General features: G+C 42.2%; 3 protein-coding genes across 4 annotated transcripts; 2 read left to right on the top strand and 1 right to left on the bottom strand.

The window, feature by feature from the left end:
- The first annotated feature begins 1,259 nt into the window (after positions 1-1,259).
- Positions 1,260-3,115, top strand: LOC125301280 (anti-dorsalizing morphogenic protein). Its single transcript, XM_048253756.1, has 5 exons — positions 1,260-1,554; positions 1,675-1,811; positions 1,920-2,042; positions 2,176-2,371; positions 2,706-3,115. The coding sequence occupies exons 1-5, from the start codon at positions 1,260-1,262 to the stop codon at positions 3,113-3,115; spliced, it is 1,161 nt and encodes a 386-aa protein (XP_048109713.1).
- Positions 3,116-3,575: 460 nt separating this feature from the next.
- Positions 3,576-15,358, bottom strand: LOC125306875 (excitatory amino acid transporter 1-like). The gene is made up of 10 exons (XM_048262451.1): positions 15,322-15,358; positions 9,625-9,769; positions 9,384-9,524; positions 7,317-7,530; positions 7,138-7,180; positions 6,838-7,040; positions 6,184-6,417; positions 5,013-5,207; positions 4,719-4,853; positions 3,576-4,142 (listed from the first exon to the last, which is right to left on the bottom strand). Exons 2-10 carry the CDS (start codon positions 9,764-9,766, stop codon positions 3,944-3,946), a joined length of 1,506 nt encoding a protein of 501 aa, XP_048118408.1. The 5' UTR covers positions 9,767-9,769; positions 15,322-15,358; the 3' UTR covers positions 3,576-3,943.
- A 1,295-nt stretch (positions 15,359-16,653) lies between these two features.
- Positions 16,654-20,794, top strand: cib3 (calcium and integrin binding family member 3). 2 transcript variants are annotated; one of them, XM_048262518.1, is made up of 6 exons: positions 16,654-16,704; positions 17,101-17,135; positions 18,182-18,293; positions 18,973-19,120; positions 20,037-20,232; positions 20,773-20,794. In XM_048262518.1, exons 1-6 carry the CDS (start codon positions 16,654-16,656, stop codon positions 20,792-20,794), a joined length of 564 nt encoding a protein of 187 aa, XP_048118475.1. The 2 variants fall into 2 exon arrangements, with proteins under 2 accessions (XP_048118475.1, XP_048118484.1); XM_048262527.1 differs by lacking the exons at positions 17,101-17,135; positions 18,182-18,293.
- The last annotated feature ends 948 nt before the right edge of the window (positions 20,795-21,742 follow it).

The raw sequence follows: 21,742 nt of genomic DNA, 5'->3' as shown, positions 1-21,742 counted from the left end.
GGTGTTCTTTGAAACTCGTATTCTCTTATATGGTGCAATAGCCCAGGCTATACGGACAGCCACCCAGAATAAACACACGATGTTGGAGCGGAACAATAAACGAAACTGGGGCCACCACCCCAAAAAAGTAAGCATATGGTATTTTGGATAGGTGAAATTAACATCACTGTAGTTGCACTGCATTATACGGCATTTTAAGTCTATAACAAGTAACACATTTTAGAGGATTTATGAGTTAGGTTACATGCAGGCATGGGACAAAAAAAAACGTTAAGCGCAAAGGTGGGAGACAAAAATCCTCCATTACGCACAGTAAACACGCATTTTCCCGGTGTCAATTGGAATCGATTATGTGGATCAATTAGGATGCATAGAGATGATAGAGGCTATTGTTGGATATCTTCACTAAATTACTCCAAGAGGAAAACAAACGTTAACACGTAGGCTACATACACAAACAGCCCTAAACGTGCTAGGTTATCCGGTGACTTTATCTTCTGGGATTGTTTTCATGAAATATTCAAACACAACATGATCCGTTAAATTATTACGGTCATTTACATTTCGTAAATACAATCGATGGAGCAAACTTCTTGGAACGATTTTTCATTCTCTCATGGCAGTGTTTGACCAGGTGCGAGCAAATTAAACTAGGTGCAACAAAGTATGCGGTCTTTATTGTCTTGTTTATAGAAGTAATAGACGTTCCTGTATAACACTATCCCCATTTGTCTAAATTAATTGATCCATTTCTTAGAACGTTAACCTCCTGTGGTGGGTAAACTTCCTTGCTGTCTCCCGAACAGAGCACAGGCCGTTCATAGTTTACCCACTGTGCTCACATCATGGCGGTGAACATCTGTGTTAAAAAACTGAAAAAGGTCCTCTTTATTAAAAAATAACACTTTACTTGTGCCCTGAAGACATGCACCTGAACACATTTCTAGACACGGGTTTCTAAATATAGACAAGGTAATTTCCTCCTTAATTTCTGTAGGCTGACTGACGCGGCTCACCCGAGTAATCAATTTCACACCTTGTTAACAACGCCATTAGTTTGCCTTTACATTCGCTGATTGTTGATTTACATTTGCGACTAAATGGCATATTGTAAGGCTGTTGTCCGAGAACATACACACACATCCTCGTCATATCATATAAAACGCTGCTCTGCTCCGTCAGAGTCAGTTGGGTTTGAAGGTTTAACCAGACTACATGCTTGCTCCAGAAAAGTGGACGCGCCAGTAAAGAATTCCAGGATGTTACCTGTTGTACTCATCGTCATCTCCCTTGTGAGAGTTCTCATCGCCAGGCCCTCCATGGACTACTTGGAAAATCACTTTAATTTGGCGAACGAGCCTAAAGAGGTTCGCTCTAAGGCTATCAAGCAACTTTTGGAAGTGTTTGGGATGGAGGACCCTCCTCTAACCAGAGGCCACAAACAACCACCACAGTACATGTTGGACTTGTACAACACGGTGGCGGATGTGGACGGGGTCACCAAGGACCCACATCTTCTCGAGGGAAACACGGTTCGCAGTTTCTTCGACAAACGTAAGACAATACAATTGTTACTTTTTTTGTAGTCTACAGCTTGTGCGCCACCTTATCCCCAAAACAGTTTCCTAACCCTTCTTAATGGTCACCTAACTAAACTTCTGTTCCCCTTTACAGTACGCAGTGAACAAGTTGAATACATGTTTAATTTATCAACGGTGGCTAAGAGCGAAAAGATCCTCACTGCAGAACTTCATCTTTTCAAACTAAGACCTCAAGTGTCAGTGACTTTCAACAGGCATCATTACTGCCAGGTAAAAAAAAATAATAAGTGTCAATTCCATTGTACATGGAAACAACATAACTGTTTGCCTATGTAGCATTCTTAACCACCATAACCTCACATGAATCTCTTAACACAGGTCAGTGTCTACCAGCTTCTGGATGGTGACAAAATGAATGTCTCTCAGGGAAAGAAGCTGCTGTCCTCACGTCTCATTCCTGTGCACTCCAATGGATGGGAGGTGTTTACCATCACCCAAGCAGTGAGTCCAGTTTTTGCATTAAATCAGTAATAATGGTGTGGTGTGTGTGTATGTGTTCACAGCACAAAACATTTTATACATAGACATTTGAATTGTACAGAGTGGAGTTGTTAAATCCTTTCGTTCTCCACAGGTCCGCTCCTGGATGTCAGATAAAAGCAGCAACTTGGGGCTGTTGGTGACTGTGAAAACCCTAGCAGGCAGCCAGATGGACAACAGCATACTGAAGTTTGCCTCTGGACGTAACCACCACCATAGCAAGCAGCCCATGCTGGTCTTATTCACCGATGACGGACGACGCACTGCCAGTCCTGAGAGCAACACCAAGGGTACATCAGGCTAAACCACCGGTTTATTTTTTGTGTGTGGTTGACGTGATATACGCAGTTTTTATGTCGGGTCAATATATATAAAAATGGAGGGGTGATTGCTAGGCACAGGTCTATTGAGAGGATGTAGAAATAGTGAGATGCAGAATGCTGAACAATAAGAACACTTATTGTGTTACTGCAGATGCACTACAAGTTAGTGTGGGGCATGAAGTTTCTTGTAAAACCAGGGCATTTTAGACCAATGTCTGTCTTCAGCTGTGCACTTTGTGAAACATCTGTTCTGAATGTATGCATTAAATGAATGTATTTTCTTTACCTTCAGATGGGGAAGCTTCTGTGCCCCTCACAGTGCCCATGCTGCCCATGCTCGGGGCAGGCAGGCGCAGCGCCCGCTCTCTGGACTACGACGAGAATGGTGATAGGATGTCTTGCCAACGCCAGCCGCTCTATGTGGACTTCGAGGAGATTGGCTGGTCTGGCTGGATCGTGTCGCCACGCGGCTACAACGCCTACCACTGCAAGGGCTCCTGTCCCTTCCCGCTGGGCCAGAACATGCGGCCCACCAACCACGCCACTGTCCAGTCCATCATCAACGCCCTGAAGCTCACCAAGGGCATCGACACACCCTGCTGTGTGCCAGACAAGCTCTACTCCATCAACCTGCTCTACTTCGATGACGATGAGAATGTGGTGCTGAAGCAGTATGACGACATGGTGGCCGGGAGCTGTGGCTGCCACTGAGACTGCCTGTGTGAACTCTCTCTCCCTCTGGGCTGCCTTCAACACGCCACTCTCTAGACCTGGTTCTTATTGCGCTGCGCAACACTGACAGGATTGCAGCTCTCTGTAAAAGACACTCCATCATCTCTCACCATGCAGGCCCATTTTAAAAGTCACCGGGCACCATTATTGTGCAATAGGCGCTCGGCTCTACTGGAAGCCAGTTGCACTATGAGATCATGAAGTTGTGTCCTAATGGGCTAAAGTGCAGAAAAGAGTCCCAGTATTTCTCTGTTGTGATCAGTAGTTGTCATGTTGTTAAGGTGATGCTTACAAAGCTGTCATAACTGATGAGTTTACAAGGCCTTCGTGAAGTTGTAAAATATGTACATAGACATAAATGTTTAATATATGGCGGGGTATGCGTCAACCTGTAAAGGATGTAATTTTGTATATAGCATGTTGTGAACTATTATAAAGCTTTAATAAATTGTAAAATGACAAAAGGAGTGTGTGTAACACAATATCATACAAATACACTGAAAATGCTGTACATCAACATTCAAAAAACCTGCAATACATTTACACTTCTTGTACACATTTGTGACATAATGAGACAATGACCAATATTAAAAAAATCTTGCAGCAGAATAAACCTTAAAAGACACAAGAAGGGAATTAGTATGAACATTTTCTGTCAATTTACATGAAATGCTTCAGTGTTAGAAAAAAAAAAAACATTTGCAAATTCTAATGACAAAGCACATCACACTTCAGAAAACACAACAGTTGCTGCTTAAAATAATGTCCTTAATGCATACTTAAGCAGTACATAAGAGGTCTGTGTCCTTACAAAGAAGCCTCTCTGCTGTGAACTCTGTGCACTGTAGCTCTGGTCTCAGATGGGCCAGACATCCCGCCTCCCTCTGCGTCCCGGTGGTCAGCAGTGGCGTTGTCACGGCTCTGCAGCTCCTTATAAGACAGATGCGCCACAATGCCAACACCCAGGGAATCACCCAACACATTGGTCACGGTCCGCAGACGGTCCCTGGTCAGAAACACAAATATGATGCAGATGCTATAGTGGCCGTTTAGGTTAAATAGCCTAAGTAGGCCTAAATGTATTGCACAAATCAATGGACACAGAGCAACGCCGGTGAGGGGGAGAGAGAGAGAGAGAGAGAGAGAAAGAAAGAAAGAAAGAAAGTGTGAGTACTTTTTGCAGTAATTGACCCTTCCCCTTTTAGTTCACTTTATAAGTATAGTATAAGTATATATATTCTTTTGATCCTGTGAGGGAAATGGTCTCGGCATTTATCCCAATCCATGAATTAGTGAAACACACTCAGCACACAGTGTACACACAGTGAGGTGAAGCACACACTAATCCCGGCGCAGTGAGCTGCCTGCAACAACAGCAGCACTCAAGGAGCAGTGAGGGGTTAGGCGTCTTGCTCAAGGGCACTTCAGCCGTGCCTACTGGTCGGGGTTCGAGCCGGCAACCCTCCGGTAACAAGTCCAAAGTGCTCACCACACTAGCCACGGCTGTCCCCAATACCCCAAAACAGTTTCTATTGACTGACAGAGAGAGAGAGAGAGAGAGAGAACAATAAGGCAGACGTACAGCAGCCAATCAACAGCAATGATCACTGAGATGAGTTCTGTGGGCAGACCGACTGACGTCAGTACTATCACCATGGTTACAAGGCCAGCCTGGGGTATACCTGCTGCACCGATACTGGCTGCTGTTGCAGTAATGCTGTGGAAGAGAATATCAGAATGTTATACAAAAATGCATGTGACGTGTAATCCATCAATCTCCACTAAATGCCATTGCATTATATACAAATAATATAGGTCCTGTGAAATCTATTACTTTGGAAAAGCTGAATTTCTGATCAATCAACTCAATGATCACCTTATGGTGATGACTTGCACAAAGGTGAGCTCTATGTCAGCCACCTGAGCGATGAAGATGGCTGCCACCGCCTCATACAGAGCTGTGCCGTCCATGTTCACTGTGGCCCCAACAGGAAGCATGAAGCGGCTCACGCGCTTGTCCACCCCGTTGTTCTCCTCTAGGCAGCGAAAGGTGATTGGAAGAGAGGCAGAACTACAGGAAAAGTTAAAAGGGAAACATTTACAAACACACACACATACAGAGGGAGAGGGCAGAGAAAGAGAGAAGGAATCGTTCAAATATGTTGTCTTAGTATTAAGTTAGAAATGGCCAAGTCGTATAGAAAACCCTGGAATCTCTAGTGCCCTCTGGTGGACACCTAAGGGGGTGGTCACACATTTCACCAGGTTCAACTTCAAAACCCTCAGTTATTTCAGGAAACGCTTAAAGCGATGGTTCGGAGTAATTTTACCCTAGGGTCCTTTGCACCATGACCCCGAGCCAAACACCCTCCCAGAACCTTTTTTCCCTTGGTCGAACCCTGGTTGAGTAGCGCTGTCAGAAACTAATGACGTTCTGCAGTCGTAATGGATCCAACTTTTATCTCGTAAATTACCCCACTAATAATGCCCTGAATGGTACGAAACTTCTACAGTAGTACAACTATGACCTTTAGTCCAATAACGAGGCATTAGAAAGTTTGTAAGTTTGCACCAGGAGTTTTAAGGAGTTTATTTAAATAACACTTGCCTCTGTATCTGCTACTATACCGCTGCGTCGACTGCTGCGTCGACGTTTCTTCCGTGAGCATTGACCCCGCTAGAGCCTGGTGTGGGCACCAACAAGCCATTGGTGGTCTTATAACTAGTTTTGTACTGTATAAATCAACAAAATGGCTTTTGTGAGATGCATGTTTGAGCTGATTGGTTACATCGGGGGTAAATCACTAGCTACACTAGCTACTCCGAACCATCGCTTTAATCATTAAGTCCTTTTAGGCTAGTACCCCTCTCGGCGGCCATCTTGCAACACACGTTGGGCAGTTAATGGGGAGACAGACAGGAAGGGGCAGGATATGTGTAGAGACTACTGCCATATTGGCGTTACAAACTAACCCCATCCATTTTTATGGAGGATTCTTTGAGTGTCTCCTCATTGTAAAGTCTCTGACCTAGTGCTCCTCTCTCACCTGGATGACGTGCCCAGGGCAGTGAGCAGCGCCTGCAGCAGGCCTGCCATGAACAGGTAAGGGTTCTTCCAGGTGACCAGGAAGTAGAGCAGAGGCAGCAGCAGCAGGCTGTGGATCAGGAGACCGAGGACCACACAAAGCATATACCACAGCAGCTGACTGCCCATCTGCCCCAGGTCCTCCATCTCACGGATCTTCCCAGCAATCAGGAACAAAATGCCCACAGGAGCATACCTGAGGAGAGGAGAAAGATTTGACCTGTTTATCTCACCTGGTGGTAATTTAAAACATGTGGCTTTAACTTGTTCACGTTTAGAGCACACGTACACAATATGCAACTTTTACTTGTTCAGAATCAGATAGTAATAAAATTAAAGTTTAACTTGTTCAAGTACAATGCACAGATTGAGGCAGTCCATTTAGTGTAATGATGTGGACCCTGAGCACATCTGTATCAACCAATCTTCATTAATGGTTTGGTTAGTAAAAGTGTCGTCATGGTGACAAGAGAATGAGATGAGAGAGAGACTGTTACAAATGTTCAAAAGGTCTCTATGTAGACTATGTCCACCTGCCTGTCTGCCTGTCTGTCTGTCAGTCACTGTACAGTATATATCTATCATTCTTAAAACGTAATGTCACAATTATCCTCACCAGATCACAATGCCCACCAGTTGCATAATGGCGTCATTCAGGCAGTTGAAGAACTTGCGCAGTGGCCGGCCCTGCTCCCCCATCCTGCCCAGCACGGAGCCAAAGGCTATGGAGAACACCACCAGGCCCAGAGCATTGACCCCACTGCTAGAGCCTGGTGTGGGCACCAACAAGCCATTGGTGGTCTTATAACTAGTTTTGTACTGTATAAATCAACAAAATGGCTTTTGTGAGATGCATGTTTGAGCTGATTAGTTACATCGGGGATAAATCACTAGCTACTGAGTTGAATGTTGTTACCTGTTGGAAGCAAGCCTCCAGAAGATTGGATGGGAACATATTTCTAGGAGACAAAGTTTCAAACGACATCATCTCAGGCAGCTTATAGTTATATACCTTATAGAATATCAGTATGTAATTCATTCTATTTGCTTTCAACACAGACAGAGGAGTTGGATGCAATGGAAAGGTTTGCAAACCTGATGAGATCCAGAAATGTGTCTGTGGCCTGCAGAGACTTATTATAGCCTCCACCACCACCAGGGGGCGTCTGACCTGCTCTGCCTCTTTTCCCTGGCTGGAGAGTCAGCACTAAAATGATGCCAGTGAAGACAGCTATGATGGTGGTCAGCATGTAATATATGAGGGCCTGCACTCCCATCCTGCCTGCATTATTGTCCAGTGAGGAGATTCCTGTAGGAAAAAAAAAAAACTTTACCGGTAGCTCAAGATGGTCATTATAAAATCATGGCGTGTTCAGGGATGTGGCTTAGTGGAGGCTAAACGCAAGTAAATACAGTTTATCCACCTCTGAAATGTCCGAAATAGAGTTTGTCCACCTCTTATTAGAATTCACTCACCTGTCAAAAGAGTTTATTCACCAATTGCAACTTTTAACATTCAAAAATCACACTGTATTATCCACATTCACAATATGTACACTCATCAACACTCTATGAACCATTTAATACCACTGGTATGGTTATACAAATTTGATTATAACCTCCACCATCATCAAACATGTTCTGAATGCTTTTTTAAAAAATCTGATAGCGCATGGTGCAGTCCACCTGACCTTACTGTGATTATGACATTATGAGCCACTGGGCCCATGGGCACAGATGTAAAAAGGGCCTTGGAAAGGTAACTCAGCTAAGCTATTTTATATCATTTTTTGTCACATTCAGCAATCATCTCCTCATGACCGCTGGCTGCCCATTCCATGAGTACAGTGTAAAAAAGCAGGTCTATATAGGCAGTCCAGGCTCCAAAAGCTGGAAACAAACAAAGTGAGGGCAGCCTATACCCCCAACCAAAAACGAGTGAATAATCGCTGGGAATACTGATGGGATGGGGTGAGTTACCTCTCTGCAGTGGCGCAAAAAGTGGGTATGCGCTATATATTTATATAGGGGCGCAGAACCATGGGGGCGCCAAAGCGATGGTAAAAATAATAATAATAATAATAATAATAATAATAATAATAATGTATTTGGTGTATTCTATGTGTAGCTACTGTTGTACGTTTCTAAATAATTTCTGCATTTCCTCAATGATAAATAACATTTTAGAGGACTAACAGGCTAGAGTAGGCGCCCTATCTCATAAGATTCTATCATAGAATTTTGACATAGAAGAGGGAGTGGGGGCGCCGTGAGCGCTGAGTGAGCAGGTACGAGTAGTGAGTTTTCGTCTATGGAAAAAGATGGAGAAAGCAAAAATGCTGTCGGGGGCTAAAATAGAAAAAGAAAGGGAAAATGAGATGGCATGTCAAGGGATGCGACAGTAGTTAAATAAGTGGATGGTGAAAAGCAACAGGTAGGCTTTAAAGTGTGACGTCTGTGCTTGGAAGCACACGTTTCATGTTCATGTTATTCATGTTACCAGACTAACTAGCGTTTGCTAAGCATATGCCGATTGAAACAGCCTATATTCCATTCAGATAGCTAGGTGGCTACCATGCTCATACTCCACTTTTAATGGCAAACTGCAAACAGAAATGTCACACTAGCAACAACTCATTACATGATTCCATTTCCTAACAATGAAGACTCCTTGTAATAACTTAATATTGTGCTGTCAATGTGGCGCAAAAGGCTAGAGTTGGATCAGCCTTATCCTTTGTGAGCATTGAGCAACAGCTGGCAAAAGGACGTTATGAGAACCGTTTAGACTCTCTTAAAGTGACAATGCGACATTTAACAATAGGCTACTTCAAGTTCAAATCGGCAGAATTTCTTAAAAAATAATAATATTTAATACATTATTGGCCTTTTGATTTACTTTAGTTGTTTGTGTTTTTTGGGGGGGTGGAGTAGGGGGGGCGCCAATTTGTTGTTGCATACCCCTCAAAAAATGGGTAGCTGCGCCCCTGCCTCTCTGGTGTGTTTCATTTGGTCCTTGGTTAAAATACAATGTATGTTGTTTTCATAGAGGTTGTTTTAAATATAAACAAACACGACTTCCTGTGCAATTTGTTTGTCAGTGCTGTTTTGACCTGTAGCTTGACCAGCATCTGTAGCTTAATACTAAAACACTATCCATACCTGTGATAAGGCTTGATACTATCAGAGGCAACACCAGCATCTGCAACATCCTCATGAGAATCTCTCCAGGGAATGATATCATGTCTTGACTGTCTTGATGTCTTGGAGACCAGGATCGCAACATATAGCCAAGTATCACTCCTGCAAGAGGTCAGTGACAGCAGTTGGAACTGAAGCAGTGTACAGTGTATCATAACAAGACTGAAGTTAGATGAAGAATAACAGAAATGAAGTCACCCACCTGCAAAGACGGCAGCTACTGTCAGAATAACAAATGCATTTTGTTGTAGAAAAGTTTGCATGGAGACTAAGGAATTTCGTCGTCTGACTTTATTTTCTGTCTTGTGAAGTCCATTGAGCTGAAGGGATTTTTCTGTTTCCATATTCTGAAAAAAGAAAAATGTTCTGGAGATCAGAGATGTTTTTCTTTAAAAAGAAAATTTACTATGGTATTGTTTATACAACACGGTCAGAATCCTATAATTTCCATATAGGTTGAATATTTTCAAGGGTGAAATACTGCATTTCATTTTGTCCTGAATGGGAATATTTCCAAACTATACAATGATCCCATCTCCCACAGTCTTGTTGCTTTGTTTCATGATCAGACATAGGCTACTGACTGAGTGCTTGGAAACAGTCCTGGATGCTGTCAAAAATGTCTACTACTTCATCCGTGGGATTGGATCTCAGGCAAAGAGGCTGAAAATCTTAAATCATTTGGATAGTTTAAAAGCTGACATATGTCTCCTACAAGAAACTCATCTCTCAGAATTAGACTACACCCGCATCAAATCAAGACAATTCAATCACATTTTCTCATCTCATTACAATACAAAACAAAGGGGAGTTTGCATTCTGATTAACAAAAGAATCTCATTCATCCATAACGCCACTATCACAGACCCAGAAGGACGTTTTGTCATCATAAACATCTCAATTCACAATACCCCTGTAACAATTGTTAATGTTTATGGCCCTAATACAGACAACCCAGTTTTCTTTCAGAACCTCTTCACCTCCATCTCAACTCTATCGGGCTGTCCCATCATAATTGCAGGCGACTTTAATACAGTGTTAGACCCCACATTTGACAGATCTGATCACTCTAAAAGCAAACGAATCTGGCAATCCACAAAAACAATAAAACAGTTCATGAGCGATTCTGGCCTTGGCGATTGTTGGCGGCTTCAGCACCCAGACTCCAAATGCTACTCTTTTTTCTCTCCGGTCCACCACTCCTATTCCCGTATTGATTATTTTCTAACCAGCAACTCTATAATGAAAAATATCTCTGATTCAACTATTCATCCCATAGTCATTAGCGATCATGCCCCAGTTACAATTAAATGGAACATAACGAACCAACAGCGACCAATTAGCAAATGGCGTTTTAATACATCCCTCTTACAAGACCCAAATTTCATCAGTTTTGTTGGGAGAGAGTGGGCATTCTTTCTAGAAATGAACGGCTCCACTGAATCATCTCCTTCCCTTCTGTGGGAAACAGGAAAAGCAGTACTCAGAGGAAGAATCATCTCATATTCAGTATAAAAAAAAAAAAAGAAGGAAAAAGAACAGGAAGTAGAACTCAACAATAAAATTAAACAGTTAGAAGAAACCAATGCAAGCAACCCAACTGAAGAAACACAGGCAAAACTTAGGAAACATAAATTCAAACTCAATGAAATACTCAATAAACACACTCAATTTATGATTCACCGCCTAAGGCAGGAAAACTTCCACCATAGCAATAAATCAGGTAAATACTTAGCAAATCAAATCCAACGTAACAAAGAAAAATCAACAATCCCGGTCATAAAGAACTCAGCAGGGAAGCTAACCAGCTCACCTGAAGAAATAAATCATGTTTTTACCAGTTTTACAATAAACTATATTCTTCAGAAATAAACCCCAACCAGGAATTCATAGACTCTTTCCTAAACAGCATCGAATTACCACAACTCAATGAGACCGAAATAAAAAACCTAGAATCACCTATAACTCAACAAGAACTGTTTGATGCTCTGAAACAGATGCCCGATAATAAAGCACCAGGTCCGGATGGCTTTCCTGCTGAGTTCTACAAACAATTTTGGACCATCTTAGCTCCACTTTTCATCAGAATGATTAATGAATCAAAACAGAAAGGACGTCTTCCAACTAGTTCCACCACAGCCTCAATTTCACTGCTCCTCAAGCCCAATAAGGACCCAACATTGCCATCCAGCTACCGACCAATTTCTCTCCTCAATGTGGACAATAAGATAATCGCAAAAATGCTAGCACACAGATTAGCAGAGGTCACCCCATCCATTATCCACCCAGACCAAACAGGCTTCATTAAAGGTAGAATTTCATCCACCAACACCCGCAGACTGTTAAATATAATGTATCACTCTACAAATTTTCAAGATAATACCATCATAGCAACTCTGGACGCAGAAAAAGCTTTTGATAGGGTGAACTGGAATTTCCTGTTTTCCACATTAGGGAGGTTTGGCTTCGGGGAGTCGTTCATTAACTGGATTAAACTTCTATATACCTCTCCTTCAGCCACAGTAATCACCAATGGACTAACATCACAAAGTTTCACTCTTCACCGGGGAACTAGACAGGGGTGCCCACTCTCCCCCTCACTATTTACAATCTTCATTGAACCCCTAGCAGCTGCCATCCGTCAGAACCCCCTCATCAAAGGTGTCCAGACTCCATATATGCATCACAAAATCAGCCTTTATGCTGACGACATTCTTCTCTTTCTTCAAGACCCCACAACATCAGTAGAAGAAACCATCAAACTCATTGACACATTCTCTAAAATTTCTGAATACTCAATCAATTGGAATAAATCTGCAGTTCTCCCATTACATCCCAACAGCTGGGATGTGACAGCCAACTCTTCACCTATCCCACTCTGCACTAACTATATCACTTACTTAGGGATAAAAGTCTCCCCCAGGCTGTCAGACTTATTTAGCCTAAATTATTCCCCTCTACTCACTTCAATAGATGATGACCTTCAACGCTGGAAGAACCTCCCATTATCCATCATGGGCAGAATCTCAGTAATCAAAATGACAATACTGCCCAAAATAAACTATCTATTCTCTATGATTCCAACCCAGCCCACCACCCTCTGGTTTAAGTCTCTCGATTCATTAATCACTAAATTCTACTGGAAAGATAAGACCCCAAGGATCAAACTCGCCACTCTCCAAAAACCAAAAGCAATGGGAGGACTAGAGGCCCCACACTTCCAGCACTATGCCCTGGCCAACCAGCTCCACTTCATCCACAAATGGCTACACCCCACCCCCTCAGACAACACCTGGTTAGACCTAGAACAAACAATCTGTAAAGAAATTAAAATCTCAGATCTCCCTTTCTGCAGTCAGTCGGTCAAAAACATCCATCCTTCAAAGCCCCAACAATTTCAGCTACTCTGACAGCCTGGTGGAGATTCTACCACATCACTGATTCACCTATAGCACCATCAATTCGCACCCGATTTGGAATAACCCAGATTTCACCGTCAATAAAAAAACACTTAACTTTCACACATGGATGGGAAAGGGCATCACTCACCTTCAACACATTCTTCAAGACAATAATCTGGCCTCATTTTCCTGTTTGGTCCAGAAGCACGGCATCGAGAGTAAACACTTCTTACAATACCTGCAAATTAAATCATCTATCCTAGGAAAAATTAACATCCAGACAGCTAACCTTGACATTCCCCACCAATCTCAGAGCTGCTTAATATTCCCTCTCCCAAAAAAAAATACTCTCCCAAATTTACAAAATTATATCTTGTTCAGAAAAACAATTGGCCTGCCATATCACAAATGGGAATCAGACTTATCAATTACTCCGGTGCCGACTTCTGGACCAAAATGTGCAAAAACATCTACCTCATGACAAAGAATAGTAATCTACAACTAATACAATACAAGGTTCTTCACAGATTCCACTTCACTGCACATAAATTGGCAAAATGGGGTTTGGCTCGGATCTTTGCACTCACTGCACACAAAATAACCCAGATACATACATTCATGCGGTTTGGCATTGCACTCCAATCAACCACTTCTGGGTGAGTGTCACAAAATCTCTCTCTTCCATCTTTGGCTGTCACATCCCAGCATCCCTTCCTTATGCATACTTGGTGATACATCCACAGTCAATTTAAGCAACTCCGGCAATAAAACACTGCTGGTAGCTGACTATCGCCAAGAAAACAATCCTCATGAACTGGAAATCTAAGAAAAAGCTCACATCACTCATTGGAAAAACTTGTTAACAGACTATATATCATTAGAAAACCTATCAACTACAAACTTAATCAATACTCAGGATACAACCTCTCCTTGGTACCCCTTTATCACCTACTTACAGTCCTGACCCTCTTTGCCTGAGTTCCATCTCCACACGATCATAACACACTTCATCAACAGATACACATATCATCGAACACTAGGCAGGGGAGGGTAGCTGGAACTATTATTATTATTATTATTATTATTATTATTATTATTAGTAGTAGTAGTAGTAGTAGTAATATAAATAGCATCCCCTTCTTTCCCTCCCCCTTTTATTTACATTCTCTGATAACTTTACTAATTTCACTCTTTCTCTCTGCCTCTCCCATCGTTATTCTGCCGGGGCCCCATTGGATGGCTTGGGAGACTCGGTCCTGGCGGGTCGCTGTGTGGTTTTGGCATTGGTTGGGTCCTGTGGGTTATCTATTGGCCCTGGGCCCCCGGTGTGCACCCTCCTCATACGCTCATGCACACGCCTTGTCCTGGAAGCACACAGCACGCTTTACTCTCTTTTAATCGCACTACATGTTAGGTGACATACATAAACAAAAACTACAAAACAGGCTAGGGTAAGAGTGGAGTGCAGGTAGATGCCTCATCAGGTGTCTATCTGCATGCCTCACTTATTTTAATGCACACATTGTTGAGGCATACATCTTACACAGGGTAAGTGTGGTGTGCATGGGGAAATCCTGACAGATATTCACCATGCATGCCCACTTCTTTTAATGCTACATTCTAGATAGACCCCTCAACCTAGCCATTCACATACTGTACATATTTAGGTCAAGAGTGGCGTGTTGGGTGAAGGTCTGGGGGCGAGGTGTGGTTGGTCGTGGTAGTGGGGGATGTGTGCATATGCTGGGGCCTGAGGCGATGGGTGGCACGCAGGTCCTCCCCTCTGTCAGCTCGTCGCAGTATAACTGCAGGGGCTGGGTGGAACTGTGGCCATTAATGGGTGCCCAGGTTGGCAATCAGTCAGGCAATCAACCAGGCAATCAGTTATTCCTATTATTATACTTATCATTAATAGAATAATTACAACTCCTCTCCTCTGAAACCCTCCCTCTCTCCCTCTCTATGTTCCAGCTTCTCTCCTCCTGGCCCAACAGCAAACCAGCCTTATACATATGCGCACACACACACACACACACACATACATCCTCACATACTCACTACCCCTCACCCCCATCCCATCCCCCCCCATCCCAACACCACCTCATTCACACTCTTAGAGCTACCATCCGCACCCCCCATCCCCCCTTCTTTTCATTCCGGTCATCAATTTCATCCCTGATAATCATATCTGTAATCATCCTGGACGCAAATCATCCTTAGCCTTTCTGTTATTAATATTATGTTGTGTTATGTTTGTGGAAGCCAAGTCAATGTGATGTCTTGTTAAGTTACAGTATGTGTTTATGTAATGTACGTCTGTTTGTCGTATGTAGTATTCATGTGCATGTCGTAGTGTTGCATTTTCTGTAATGTCAATGATGTTTGTTGTCTACTACTATCAAATTTGCTATAATCGTAATCAAATGATGTTTGTCAAATGCTCAAAAAAAAGAAATATTACAATATTACAACATTTAAGAACTGATTAATTAAGTTACCTTGACTGCTGAGGTCTACCGTTCTTTATACTTCTGAGTAAATCCTGCTATAGTGTGAAGTGTTGAGTGAAGTGAAAGGCGTGAAATAACATGTGGAGTAAGGACACATGTCAACACCTCGCATCCAGTGTTTGGGGTGTGGATGGATCTATCATAGTGTGGCCAACCACAGATTACGAGCTCAAAGTAACGGCTGTTTTCCTCAGAGTTTACAAACTGAAGCCATGTCCAAGGCTACTGAATAATAATAAAACCACACATACACAACTATAAGATAATTAGCACATGTGTCAGTTATTCTGATCTCAAGTCAAGTTCCCTGATATAAATGGTTTAAAAGTATTTAGACTTTTGTGAAACTGTCAGTGTTTGTGACTGTTGGTTCCTTATCATCACTGCTCACCACTGTCTCAAATATGGGCAGCACATGCCAATAGATAAGCCCTTTCTGTGTTGTGTGTGTGTGTGTGTGTGTGTGTGTGTGTGTGTGTGTGTGTGTGTGTGTGTGCGCACCTCAAATTATATTCAAAATATACAAAGCTACAGAAAAGAGTCAAAGAGTCATTAATATTTTTCCATATTAGTATTAAGTATTTAGTATTGCCATCAGTGGCAAGTCATCAGTATACTTGCTAAAATTGTGAAACACATCCTTGGATTTTGAGTTCATCACTGATAAAGTAAAAATGGAAATTTTCACTAACCACTAATTCATTACCAGTCTGTGAAAATATATGTTTTATATGAATGTGTATTAATATAGTGGACATACACATGCAATACTGATAACTGATAACATGACAACAGCAAAATGTAAGATTATCACAAAAGATAATAAGTTCAACAGCAAAAGTACAGTACAATTTTACAGTTACAATAAAATGACTTTCTGATGGTCCATTAAAGGAGGGTGCACTGCACACTAGCTCAGACATGGGCACCCCAAATGATGCTGCATGAGCTCTAAGTTCCATAAGAAGCTGAACCTGTTGAGGTGTCTGCTGGGTAACTCGACTCCTGTGTGCGGGGCAGTGCAGTGCACTGGGGTGTCACGTCGACCACACCAGCCCTGGGACGGATGCTGGCCGGCTGCCCATCTTCTCTTTCTAAAAGGGCTGCTATGAAATGCTGAAATGCTCCCCATTATGATGGAGAACCAAAGGGCCAACAGACACCTGATACCCCCCCACCACACACACACACACACACACACAACCCCACCCCACCTCCTCCTCACTGTCTTTTCATATCAGACACAGCCGGATGGGCACAGACGCACTCCGTGCTGGATGGATCTGGGATGGCAGTGAGGGAAACCCCCTCTGCTCAGAAATGGGGAACAAGCAGACCATCTTCACCCCACAGCAGCTAGATGCATACCAGGTGCGTGCCACAAACCTTCTCTGTAATGCTTTACGTGTAATGTCTGCAGAGGGTAACGTACGATGGTGCTTCATAAAATTCTTTGTTAGACCCGAAACTCTCAACTCATTCTTTTATTCAAGCAAATGTATTTCACAAGTCGAGATGAGTCTGAGTGGCTTTAGGAGTTCTGTGTTTAAAGACAGTGTAACATGCATAACATGCAACACAGATCATAAATGATAAATGTATGACAAAAGTATTATAAATTAGTATGATCAATTAATGCACAGATGTTGCTTGAATCCACCTTGTTCATGCTGAAGACAGACAGATGTATGTTGTTGTAACTATGTTATATGTCAGTTGGAATGAGTCATGAATATGCACGTTTATAGTATGCATTTCATTCTGTAGGACTGCACGTTCTTTACCAGGAAGGAAATTTTGAGGTAGGTGGACACCTATTTGTTGCTTATTCCAAAGGGGTAAGGCACAAAGACATGTAACTTGCATTTAAGGCACAAATCCCAAGACTGAAACACAGCAATCCACTTTCATCTCTGGTTTGTTGTGTTCTGCCTCAGTGAATCTCCAAGTAAGGTGAAAGTCATGCTATGCACGATCAAGCACAGCTGCTACAGGAGTGCAGGAGAGATGGAGAGATAAGCTGTTTAAATGACATGAGAAATAGCTACTCATAGTGTGACCTCACAGGGCCCTAAAGATCTATTTTCATATGATGAGGAAGCAAGCCATTCATGTTATTCGACTGTGGAATTCTGTGCGCCTATTCTGAAATGAAACGTTGTCGCCTTGAAATCTGAAAATACAACTTATTGTGACAATTTCATGTGCACTCATATGCTTCAGTTAGACTGTCCTTGTTGAGCATATTTGATATTGTGCAAGTTGTCTGATCACTGCCCAAATGTTGGATAATCAAATATAGTAATTTTGCATTTCATGAGGTAGATTTAGCTTAGTATAACTGCATGCTTTCATTTCTCATTTGAGATAAGATAAGAAAAGTATTAGTAAATGTGACCATCACAGCACTGAACTGTGCAAGTAACTTAAACACACACACATATAAGAAATACATATACAGAAAAGGTCACATCAATCATCAATTACATGACATGTAGCTATTTCACCTGCAGGATGTACAGCTGTATCCTAGACCTTAAAGCTCTGTTTTTAAGCTGTTCGTACAAATTGAGCTGTAAGGAACTGAGGTGTTGATACACCCTCTTTAAAATGCACTATTCGAAGTGTCCTTATCCTCTAAATTAAAATAAAAAAAATAAAAAAATCAATATTATTATGTTATTTTTCTGTGTACTAGATTGTTTGATTTATTGGCCAATGTACATACTGACTTATTACTTCCCAATGTTTTTGGCACAAAATATAATATTTGCTATGATGTGGGTTATATGGTATGTTTATATAGTTTCATAATTATGAAATTATATCTTCTTCGTCCGCCTGCCAGGCTGTACCAACGTTACCGTGACCTGGCCCCACAGCTAGTGCCGCTCGACTACACCAGCCAACCAGATGTGAAGCTGCCTTATTTGCTGATCGGCAGCATGCCAGAGCTGAAGGTGCCCTCCGCGTCTGGCCCAACACCGGCCTTGGCTTCAGTGGACGCTGCTGCATGGTCCACTCTCTATTTCCTTCCTTCCTTCATTCTCTGTCTGTCTGTCTCTCTCCCTCCTTCTCTCTCTTTCCCTCCCTCTCACTCATTCACTCACTCACCACCCTGTACTCTGTTGTTCATGCATTATTCATCCCATACTAATTGTCAGTAGTCTTGGAGAGTTTACGTGTCACCAGATCCTTTCAGACTCTATGAAAGCAGAGGGCCTCCCCTGCGTCCCCAGCTCTTTGAAATAGCGGAGGAGAGAAACAGAGAGGGGTCACAGTCAGGAGTGATGGCAGACACCATTAGTGGTGTTTAATGGCAGCTAAACAACCCTCTATGCCGAGACGAAGAAATTCTGCAATGGATCTCACATTATGCTGAGCCTCAAATCCATCTTAGATCGAAGATTAGCCTGTTGTGAACTGCCAAAGTTCAATAATATGGGTTCTGCCAACATACCAGCAGGGATTACTTTAACAGTTCTGTGAATAAGAAAATGTTCTGAGCTTGAGCTTTCAACTCCAGAAACCATATTAGGCCTACTTTGCTTGCGATCTGATTGATCCTCTATGTGAATTGGGTTGTATGGATAGTATGTGTGTTACTCTCTGAATGACATTTCCGTGTCTTTTTTGCAGGATAATCCTTTCCGGCAAAGAATAGCTGAGGTGTTCTCCGAAGATGGCGAGGGAAACATGAGTCTAGACGACTTCTTAGACATGTTTTCAGTTCTGAGTGAAATGGCACCCAGAGAGCTGAAAGCCTACTATGCCTTTAAGATCTATGGTTAGTAGCACTCCACTCCAAAAGTTACTAAAATCTCCAAATCTCAGACATTCATTTTATTTTTTTAAATTTTCACAAAACAATTACACCATTACAATCTCTATTTCATTCCTTTGCTCCAGTGTTGTAAGTTACTTCTGTATGAAAAATAAACACCTAATTATGACAGAAACATGACATCATCAGGAATTAGTTATACACTTAAGATACATCTGGAGTTCACTATGAAATGTGGAGTTGTGGTATTGATATGCTGCAGGCTCTTGAACTCATAACCAGGCCCAGAGACATGTGACCGACTTGCTGTCAGCAGTCATTATGTCTGTCTGATGATGCAGGATAACTAATGGAGACTGAAGCAATGTCTTTGAGCAAGCAAACAAAAAGCCTGTTCAATTATTCAGCAGTCCACTATAGCCATGGTCTGCTTGTGAAAGGAGCATGTGCTGGAGTCGCTCTAATTAAATGATGAGGAGCGCAGAAGACGTTCCACAGGCCTGCACCGTGCTCCTGGGTCATGGGTGAAGCAAAGTTTTCATACATTATTCAGACGTATTGAAGAGGTAGTTTAAGATAGCTTAAGGAGCACGTTGGGATGACAGGGTCAAGGTCAGTTAGTTGTTCTATCCTTGAGGGTGCCCTAGAAGTTGCTGGTGAAAGCGCTAAAGCTTGACATTCTTGACATCAATGCTGGACTTGATGTGGCGTTCTGCGGAAAGGGTTTACTAAGGTTACCTGTAGACTGAGTCAGAAGGAGCCCTTGAAGTGCAGTCATTTATATTATATATTATATATATATATATAGTTACTAAGAACATGAAAAACAAAACTACTTAATACCACTGTGCTTTTATTAAATAAAATCTATGAGGTAAACATGGATATGTATACATACAATATTGTCTGTTTGCTAAAGATTTCAACAATGATGACTTCATCTGTAAATCGGACCTGGAGAAGACGCTGAATAAGCTGACCCGCAACGAGCTGACAGAGGATGAGGTGAGGATGGTCTGTGAAAAGGTCATGGATGAGGCTGACCTGGACAATGATGGGCGTCTGTCGCTAGAGGACTTTCAACAAATGATTGTCCGCGCTCCAGAATTTCTTAGGTAATATGTGTGTGTGTGTGTGTGTGTGTGTAGTGTGAGATTCTGGCAAAATCTCCCGCAGTGGCAATGTGCGGATTGACTTAGTCCGATGACAGAGCAACCAGATACGGTAAATAAACAGAAAACACACAGAGAAAAACTAAAGGGGGTGGTGGTAATGTAAAAGAACTTGGCTGGCATGCAGTAGTCAGAAAAGCTGTGGGTTCTATTTCCGGTTGCACAACGTTGTGCTCTTGACCAAGGCACCCCAAGTTACTCAGAGACTTGCCCCTGTGATAATCAACACTGTATGTAAATTGCTTCAGATTAAGGGGTCAGCCAAATGAAAAAATAAGAAAAGGGACATACAGAGCAAGTCTCTGAATATGGCCAAAGCATAGATTTGTGGCATTTTTTTTTCTGCTGACCTGCTGATATACAAAATTACAGCCTTTCATGTTTCCTTAAAAAGAAAGTGACAGTCATCCTTTAAAACTTAATCAGTTGGTAGGGCACTGCAGGAATCCCCTTTGTAAAACAGTAACTTGTTTTTCTCCTCAGCACTTTCCATATAAGGATATAAAAGCCACTAACAATCCATCTGGATAGAACAGCAGACTGGAAATACAGAACGACTCCACAATGGCTTTACAGCGCATGACGGAGACTGGATGCCCAGAGCAACAAGCCTGACACTCCTGAGTGACACTCAACATAAAGCTCTTTGACTTTACTTCATCTTAGGCAGGTCTCAGTGGACATGGAGACTGCGTAAGACTCAGCTGACCTGTGTGGTAAATAAGAGCCCTGCAGGGTGACCGGGCCTGGTTAAAGGCAATCCTGCAACACTAGTAGCTTGTGGTGAGCGTGGGACAGATGTCTCTGTTACACCATGTTGTGAAGGGACACATGGGGCCAGAGAGACAGAGCTGGGTGCTGGAGTGTATTAAAAGGTCACCATGTCACCTGCCTAGATCATTGCATTTAACACACCCACCCAACTATTGTGGATACTTCTGTAAAATCAAGACATTTATGAGACAATTTTTTTTTTTTAAAAGTCTTATTTTAATAAATCAAAAGTACAGATATCTACAAAACTGTAGATCAATTCCATATGATTTTAGAAAGTACAGTACAATTTTTTAACGTAGATCTCTTTTTAGAGTGTTATTTACAATTTGTTTTTTTGTTTTTTTCAAAAGGTAATTTATTTTAAATTCTCTCCCCAAATACCTCTCAAATAAACAGATACATGAAAACAGCCTTCCATAAAAAATAAAAATAAAAAAAGGGGAATGGATATGATGAGACAGCAATGCCAAAGCAAAACAAAAAACAAAACGAATGAGTGAGCGAGAGGGAAGGGGACCTGAAAGCACACTGGGAGAGGAATCGATGACAGAAGTTGAGTGACTAGACTCACAGAAATGCAGGTAGGAACACTGATCTGTGAGCAGCCACCAACGGCAGACATGTGGCCTTCCTCAGCTTCCCTCACAGCTCAGTAAGGGCAAGCTCAACACTGTTT

The sequence above is a fragment of the Alosa alosa genome, chromosome 1 (assembly GCF_017589495.1).
Source record: "Alosa alosa isolate M-15738 ecotype Scorff River chromosome 1, AALO_Geno_1.1, whole genome shotgun sequence".
Taxonomy (NCBI): Eukaryota; Metazoa; Chordata; class Actinopteri; order Clupeiformes; family Clupeidae; genus Alosa; species Alosa alosa.
Note: the sequence above shows the minus strand (reverse complement) of the source record. Positions and strands in the feature narration are given on the sequence as shown.